Source organism: Nannospalax galili, unplaced genomic scaffold, assembly GCF_000622305.1.
Source record: "Nannospalax galili isolate Female #2095 unplaced genomic scaffold, S.galili_v1.0 scaffold165, whole genome shotgun sequence".
NCBI classification, from domain to species: Eukaryota; Metazoa; Chordata; class Mammalia; order Rodentia; family Spalacidae; genus Nannospalax; species Nannospalax galili.
In genome coordinates, this window is record NW_008352715.1 from 1,119,379 (window position 1) to 1,128,764 (window position 9,386).

A 9,386-nucleotide genomic window follows, 5' to 3' on the forward strand; every position below is an offset into this window, starting at 1 on the left:
GACTACCATTCTACTCTCTGCTTCTATAAATTTGACTTTGTGAAACTTCACTTATGAGATTATGTGGAATTTCTTCTGTTTGCTTTTTGCCTCATATACAGCATAATGTCCTCCAAGTTCATTCACACAGTCCATGTGCATTCATACATGACTTCCTGTTTAAAGCCTCACATTGTATACCAGGTTGGACTTGAATTGCCTGTGCAAGCTCGGGCTGATCTGGAACTCAAGATCTCCTGCTTCTGATTCCAAAGTTCTGTGATTATACACATAAGTCACCTTACCCACACCAATTCTCCCTGAATATTGTAGATATTAACTCTTAAGAAATATGGTTTGCAAATACTTTCTCTCATTCCATAGATCCCCTTCTCAGTTGTAGATTGGTTTCCTTTGCTGAACAGAAACTTTTCAGTTTGATGTCATTATTCATTTGGTCCCTACTCCCCAGCTTTTAGCCTCATTTCCAAACAGTTGTCAAAATGAATGCCAAAGAGATTTCCCATTTTCCTCCAGATATTTTACAGTTTTAAGTCTTAGGTTTTTACTCTTAACCCACAAGGAGTTGATGTAGCATATCGTGTAAGCTCAGGATGAAATCTCATCATTTTGCGTGTGGATGTCTTATCTTTCCAATATTACATATCAAAGACCTTCTCGTACATTTTCGGTATTCTTATTGATAAGTTTATTTCAGGGATCTCTACTCTGGTGGGGGGGGGTGTATGCCTATTTTTATGTCACCACAATACTAACTTGGATGATCAAAGCTTTCTAACATATTTTGAGAACAAGAAACATGCCATTTTATCATTTTTCTTAAGACTGCTTTAGCTATTTAAGGTGTTTTGTGGCTCCAAATCAATTTTAAGAATGTTTTTGCAACTTCTGTGAAAAAAAGAACTTTGGAATTTTTATAGCATCATATTGATTCTGTAGAGCCCTTTGCATTATTGTTGTGCTATCATATACTAGTCAGGGAGATTTAATTCAAATCTGTACATTTTTCCAGTTATACAAGCTCTTGTGATGAATTTTTGTGTTCTAACTTTACCACTGTTTGCTAATCTTTATTCTTTCATCCTAAATTCTTATGTGACTTTAGACTTTACCCTATTATGTGAATGTGTGCAATCTACCTAAAATGCCATGAAGGACATGGGAATACGGGTGTGAATACAGAAACTGAACAATTTATTACCATGTGGCAAGTTCATCAGGCACTCTCCTAGTAGATGACGGTCTTGTCATATACTGTTCTTACGAGTTGTACTGAGAAATGCTAAGAACATTTTCTTCATATCAGGAAACCAGGATCCTGGACCCCACTTAACAAGCAGCTCTGTGAAGCCACCTGGACAAGTCCCTCAATACTCGGTATACACCTCAGTATTCCTAGCACTAATGTGAATGTATCCATTGGAAGGAACTGTTCTCTCTTGTCCCTTGAGCCCTATGGTTTTGATTCAAAGACCACCTGTGTAAAGAGAGCATGGATGCCTGTGTTTCCTTCTCTTCCAAGCTAATTCCAGTTATATCACTCAAAACTGATTCTCTGTTATTGAACAGATTCTTCCTCTAGGGCACTTCTCACTAGATAATTCTTGCTAGGTATTTTATGAAAGAGCTACATGCACTGCAGCAGTGCTGAGCATACCTGGAGGAGGAATGGGACAAGGACACACAATTGCATTGTGCAATACACTTTATTTTCCTTTTACCTTTGCAGCCATCTTTGAGTAATCGTGTAAACAATAGAATGGAATGAAATTACATTAAATTGTATGCAAATGGTTCTAGAACACCTTAACAATTATGACAAGGCAATTATAAATAACTTTTTCCTTAGTAATATATATTTGCTTTTTAAAGTACATTAAAGAGCTGCCATATCTAGGGTTAGCTAGGGAAGAGCAATGGTACCATCCTGGGAGCCCACCTTCTGGAAAGTTTAGACTCCAAATTTGTAAATCCTAACGTCTACTAGGTCCATGTTATATAGTCAAGCAGAGAAGATTTTTGGGTTGGAAATATTTATTCTTGAAACTTTACAGCATTTTAACTTTCAGTCATTGCACAAAACCCTTTCTATTATTTTCTCACCACCTGGATATTCTGCAGAATTTCAAGTAAAACTCAGATTCTGGTATTTTCAAGTTTATCATCTTTAGAATAATAAATCCCATCAGTTAAGGAGAGCCAAATCAAAGATGGGGACATAGATAGCAATCTAACAGAATGGCAACTTTTAAAAAAGTATTCTAAATGTTCCAATGAAGCAAAATTACATATGCCACCTTGTGCAGCAGAAAGTTTATATCTGAGACTATTCCAAAGTAAAGTAGTCTCAGGCACATTCTTAATATGAAATTTGCAAGGCACCTCCCCCTCCCCAGAGACAACTGGATTGTGGACTGGTTTTTAGGCAAACAAACCAAAAGAGTAAGCATCCAAATCCCTAATTCCAACATTTCAAAAATAAGAAGTTACAAATACTCCAAAGATAGACCTGAAAGTTTTTGTTTAAATAAAGAGATTAGCTGCAAGAAGCATATAATCAAAAACTTTCTCCTTAGAGCTAAGGTGTGTAAAGCATAAATATATGAAAAATAAAATTCACAGTCAGTTTTAAAACTAGAATTCAAGTTTGGCTAATAAATCTTAATTTTATAAGTATATTAATTTCTAGGTACAACATAAAAGAGGCAGTATTGTCAGATGTACAATTAAAAGTATTATAACAGAAATATAACAATGAAAGGGGAAACAGGCTTCTGGTAGAAAATTGCGTTTGTTGCCAATAAAGGGGACCACCTGAGTGTATTTTAGACGCTTTGTTTGCAGGCTATCCGAATTGATTGCTAAGAATATTAAATAGCTTTTTCGAAAAATCAGCAACAGTCATGCAGCTGTAGCATTTGCTTGCTCTCATACTGTGGGTTGCTAGAGAAAAATGCGGAACTCAGTGTTGCAAGGTTTAAAAAAATCATTTTTTATCCCATTTCATCAAAGCCAGCCTCTTCACAATCTTCTTTCTTGTAGGGATTTGAGAGTGAGGGGAATGGAGCAAGTAGGGAGGGCGGGGAGTGAGGAAGGAGGGAGCACAACAGATCAGGGTGACAGCAAGGGGCGTACATCAGCTCACACTCAACTGAGCAAACCCGATCAACTTCACTTCATCAGGAATCTCCGACCCGTCACAGCCAGAAGCCTGAAAAGGGAAAGATAAATCTTTAGTGTTGCTTAGTCATTGGTGCAGTTTTTTAAAAATGTGTGTGAAGGCAGGGCCACACAAAGTCATCTGCTTCTCTACGAGAGCCTCCAAGAACCACCCTGTTGAATAACTGCTGGGTGCCAAATGTTGTCAGAAATCTGGTCCCGGTGCCTTCTAGTACAGAGCAGAGGTACAGAATGACTGAATTTGTTATCCACTAAAACAGTACCATGGCCACCCACGCTTGGAGTGTCAGAACTAGTCATTCATTCATCCATCCATCTTCTGAGACAGGGCCTTCAGGCCTCCCTGAAATTCACAGTCCTCCTGCCTTAGCCTCCTAGGTGCTGGAATTGAGAGTGTAAGCCAGCTTCACACCAGTCAATTTAAATGTACTTTCAAGTGAGAGTCTCTAAGCCATATATAGTTTTTAATACTGTGACAATAATCACAGGAGATTAAACAGGTCACTCAAAAATATCTCTCTCTCTAAAGACATGGCCATTTCCTCTGTAATGATAGCCAGAAAAAAAAAAGTAGTTAACAACTGCTAGCATGTATCACTATAGAGGACTGTTACTTAAATGCAGGGAGTTAAGTTTTACAGGCAAAGGTCTTTGCTTTAGTTTGGATTATGGATGTCCCCTAGGCCTTCATGTATTAATGGCTTCATACCAAGGTGCTACTAAAAGGTGGCAGGATCTTTTAGAGGTGGGATTAAATGAAAGTTTTATGTCACTATGAGTATGCCCTTAAAAGGGAAAGTGGTACTGCAGCCCCTTCTCTCTGCCCTTTGCTTCCTGGCTATAAGATCAGTGGTTCTGCTCTGCCATGAATTCCCAGCATGATGTTCTACTCCACCACAGACTCAAATTAATGAGACTGACTAACCGTGGACTGGAATCTCCAAAACTGTGAGCCTGCATTTTCTCTTAATTAAGCTATCTGTGAAATATGCTTTTCATAGTAATTGAAGATGACTAACAGTGTTAGAATTCATTCCTACAACAAAATTTTATTCATATTATTTTAGGACATATTAATTGCCTTAAATCAGCCCAAGTCATAGTGTGTTATTATTTCTGTTACTTCAAAATCAGAAGAATGGAAAATATCCCATCATCTTTAAACTTTTCAATGGGCCTAATTCATTATTTTCACCATCCACCTTCCTTTATTTGTATAATTGCTTGCACGAGCACATACACACACACACACACACACACACACACACACACACACCATCTCCACTATTTTAAAGTTGTCTTTTTATCTTTTAATACATTAATCAGAACTGGACATTATAGAACTGCTAAAAGTGAGGAGAAAGCATATGATAAAGGACTGAATCGTTCATCATATAAAATTTTTCTGGACTCAATTCCTGATAAATTATTATCACAAATATTAGTTTCCCATAGGGGTCCTTTCAAATCACCACCATTAATCTGATAAGCATGGCTTACATATGTTTAGAATTTTCAAAAAGCAATACATGAAACCATTATTTGCCAAATGTAGTGTTTCCCATTAAGCATATAATTAGAATGTTTTAAATTTTTGAAAAAATTTAAATAACTGTCCTTAAAATAACATTCAGTATAACTCATTCCACTGATGTAAAAAATTAGTAGCCCAAAGGTCAGTAATATCAGTCAGGTGTGGAGCAAAGAATCTACTTTGCACTTGTCCAATGACAGCTTTAGTCTTCTTTGACATGATCAGCTCAGCGAAGAACAGTTTCACTGTTTGTATTGCCAGGAGCAGCAGGATGAGAAAGCCTGCTTTGCCCGACTTCTAACAAGGAGGCACAGGTGCAGCAGGCATTTCAGCAGGGATGTTCCCTAACAGCCTTGCACACCAGGACTGAAGCCCTTCCCCTATGTTCTTGTTCCATTACTACTCTTCCTTCGTCTGCCCCCTACACCTACTATCCTGGGAGGCCCCTGTTTACCAAGTGGCAGCAGGGACCATCTGTGTGGTAAGCAGGTGAAAGACAACAGCAGAGGACAAACTACTGTCACTGCTGGTGACAAAATGACCAGACTGGCTAGCTTCACAGCTACTGTAGAGGTAAGATGAAAGGAATATCAAGATTTGATTAAATGACTAGGAATAAAAACAGAATGATCTTAGAGAAAACCCCCAAACTGCCAAATCCCTAGACTAATGTAATTTCTTACTATGTGTAAAATAAAAGTATCCTTATATTTACAAATATTCCAGTCACCACTGATCAAAGAAACTTCTTTTGCACCAGATGGAGTCTAATACAGAGTACCACAACTGGTCATACATAGACATTGTAATTGCCCAAGCCTAAGTGGCATATCTACAATGCAACCTCTACACCCAAGGCTCATGGAACACAGAACAAGGGGTAAAGAAGACAATAATGAATATCTCATTTCTCATTAATGAAGCTCCCTCATGCAACAGAGAACCAGGAACACAAAACGTCACAAATGGCCAACGCATAGAGACTAAGAGTGCATAATGCTAGTACTTGAACAGGACTCCTATACTGAACTACACCCACCCAGGGGGAGGAAACAATTTAAGAGCCAGGGAGGAGGTGCATGACCATATGGAAAGAGTCCTACAAGCTCCTGAAACCCTGCTTATATGAACTTGCAGCAGTGGTGTCAGCATGCACAGGACCCATGCAAACTCAGACAAAAAGCCAGCATAGAACTGGGGAAATGAACGGTTGATCACAATTTTAGATGAAGAAATATTGGCAGCTGATTACTGCTGGGTGAGGAAGAACTGATTTCCTAAAGCAAGAGACTCTAGATAGGCTGACTAGAACTTAGTAGATGAACTTGCACCAAGGGGCATCCAGGGATACTAACTTGACACGACAGACCTTAACATAAGTGACAGAGACAGAATGTATGAATTCCAGTGGGGGGGGCTATGGGAGGGTGCCAGTGGGGAAGGGGTTGTAAAGATGATTAAGATTCATTGAGACGTTCTGTATGAAATACACAAAAATTCGGTAAAAATATCCACAGTGGCTAAATGGACCCCAAACAAAAGAGAACTATACAGTCATTCTGGGAGAAGAGCAGTTTAATGACAGGCCTGCAATTACTGTGGGCACAAAGACGTCTCCACAGAGCTCCCACACTGTACCTTGGTGCCCAACAGCTGCCTGTGCATGTTTCCTGGAGGGAACTTTGGGTTGGTTGCTTCAGGGTCCTCAGCCATCCATACCACCTACAATCCCTAAGCGATGCTGAGTCTAGCTTCCCTCACTGTTTCTCAGTCTCCAACACAGCAAGGACACAGCAAGTCTCTGAGTAGTCCTGCCACTCAGAGACTAAGGGACCAAGACCCTTCCAGTAGCAGTGTTCAAATTTTTAGGTCTTGGGGACACTATATATTGTTAAAAATATCAGAGTCCAAGAAGCTTATGCTTATGTGGGATATAGTCATTGTGCCAATTGTCTCAGAAATTTAAAATAAAAAATTAAAAAATATTTTGACATTATTAAAAGTCTTATTTTAAAATATTTTAAAACAATGGCTGAGGATATAACTCAGTGGTAAAGCACTTACTTAGCATGTATGACATCCTAGGTTCAGTTACCAGTACAGAAAAAAAATGCTATAATCATTGTATTAAAAACATGTTTATATAGGTAATATTTATTGTATTATCTTAGAAAAACTAAAACATACAATTTAAATATTTGTTTACTGATTCATTAAATGAAATAATGAAGTCATTACTTCTTAACAGAAATAAAAATCTTCATGAAAAATAGTATTAGTTTCCCTACTACTATTAAAAAAGGCAACAACAATAACAACAAAAACCTGAGATGATTGATACTACATCCATTTTTGCAAACTTCATTGAACATTTTGCTTAGTGGAAGACAGCTGGATTCTTATATATACTTCTGCATTTATTCTATGACTTTATGTTATTTATCCTGAATTACATGAGGAAACTCCAGTCTGACACAAACATGTAGTTGCAAAATAGGAGCATTTTTAGAAGCTTATCCAAATACCATCTGATACAATACCAAAACTTTCCCAGTGGTAATTTCTGAAAGGTTAGCGGCAACGTGGAGTTTGAAACAAGAGCACTGAACTTTTCATGCTCTATTACATTAAAACCAATTGGTCTTCTTTGCCCTTTGAATGGATCTTTGTGTATGATTTTTAAGCATCCTTGAGTTTTATAGATCTTCTAACAGTTGAAGTATTTCATTATATAATATGACTGTTATACATGGTAAACCCATCATATTCATTAATATGGCCCACCATCAATCTCATCAGGTAAGTCTCTAAGTACCAGGAAGGGGGCTGTCATTTAACAGAAGAGACAAGTTTACTAAAATCCTATTTTTACTTGAAAATTCCATTATTCTATAACTTCATTATGTTCATTTGAAAAAACTGCTAAATATCTGAGTCTGTCAACAATACTTTTTCAGTTATTCTTTTTAGTAAAAATGGCTTCACCATGGAAAAAATGGGCACCTAAGCTCACAAACAACCCACAAGAGCTTTTCCTGAAGACCTCCATTGTACTTCCATTAGATAACAAAGAAATGATTCGTTCTCATTTCATCTCACGGAATATTAAGTAGATGTGTCCTCAACTTGAGATATAATAATACCAGAAATGTTTCCTGCCTCATTAAGAATATTCTTAAGTAAACTAACATGACTTTTTACAGAGAATAAGTTATGACTAGTAGAATGGACTGAATTCACTGCCCTGATTTATGGCAACATTGTCAAACTCATCCACTGTGACTATATCACAAACAAAATGGTAGAAAAGAAGCCCCAGTCTCAGCTAAGGAACAACTGGAACCAACAGCTGCTGGGAGAGGCTCCAGTGGATGGAAGCACACTGAAGGACATTTGGGGACACAAATTTGACTCAATAGGCCTTTATATATACAGTAGAGTACATGAAATTGAGTGGGGGCAATAAAAGGGTACAGATGGGGAGGAGGGTCTTAATACAATCAAAATATATTGTATACAATTTATGAAAATTCAATAATTTTTTTTAAAAAGAAAAAGTAATACCATCTCGGTAGTATTTGAGAGTGTTATGACATCCAGAATCCTTGGGAAGGGTATCAAGGAACCTTAGAAGTCCATGAGTCATGCCATGAGTCCATGAGTACACAGAGTCTACACTTTGTGTAACACAGCTTCAAAATGAAGTTTAAAGATTGAGAAATGGGATTATATGAAACTAAGTTATTCTAAAGCAGAAAATCACCAGAGTGAAGAGATGGTCCGAAGAACAGGAACAAAAAAGCTCCTTTGCTAACTATGCATCAGACAGGCGATTAATATCTAGACTATAAAGGACTGCAAAAGTTAAATCATCCCAAGCCAAATGGGCTATGAACTGAATAGACAGTTTGCAAAAGAAAAAATTGTAACAGTCAATAAAGATATGAAAAAGTGTTCACCATTCTTAGCCATTAGTGAAATGTAAATTTAAACTGCTGTGACATTTCATCCCAACCCTGTCAGAATGGCCATCATCAAGGAAACAAACACAAATAAATAGTGGTGAGGATATGGGAAAGAGGAATTCTTATATACTACTGGTGGGAATGTAAATTTGTGCAGCCATTGCAGAAATCAGGATGGAGATTCTTTAAAAAACTGAAAATAGGGCTGGAGAGATGGCTCAGTGGTTACGAGCATGAACTGCTCTTGTAGAGGACCCAGGTTTGGGTCCTAGCACCCACATGGCAGCTAACAACCATCCGTAATTCCAGTTTTGGAGGATCTGGCGTCCTCTTCTGACCTCTGGGGGCACTGCCATGACACAGGTGCACTTATACATATGCAGGCAATACACTTATACACATAAAATAAAATATAAAAAAACAGAAAATAAAGTCATGGGGTAGATTTCAATGGCAATGTTTATTACCTCTACTAATTAACATGATGTAACTTTTTATGCTTCCTCCTCAAATATAATTTTTTTAAATTTGTTGATTTTTTTTTGTGTGTGTGTGTATCACACAGAACATCCCAAACCATCTTATTCAACTATACACCCACTTCCCATATGGCATCTTCCCATAGCCTCCCTCCCACCACTAGAGCCCTTATATTATGTTATCCCTGCTACTGTCTGCTGTGTTGTCAGCACCCCCAGCCATTCCCC

General features: G+C 37.8%; 1 protein-coding gene across 1 annotated transcript in view; it reads right to left on the reverse strand.

Moving 5' to 3' along the window:
• Nucleotides 1-1,690: 1,690 nt before the first annotated feature.
• The window catches only part of Stk39 (serine/threonine kinase 39), a 331,576-nt gene continuing 323,880 nt past the window's right edge, over nucleotides 1,691-9,386 (reverse strand). The window contains exon 22 of the mRNA XM_008849922.3: nucleotides 1,691-3,211. Within this exon, the coding sequence (XP_008848144.1) occupies nucleotides 3,137-3,211 (75 nt within the window). The 3' untranslated portion in view covers nucleotides 1,691-3,136. The remainder of the gene's footprint in view (nucleotides 3,212-9,386) is intronic.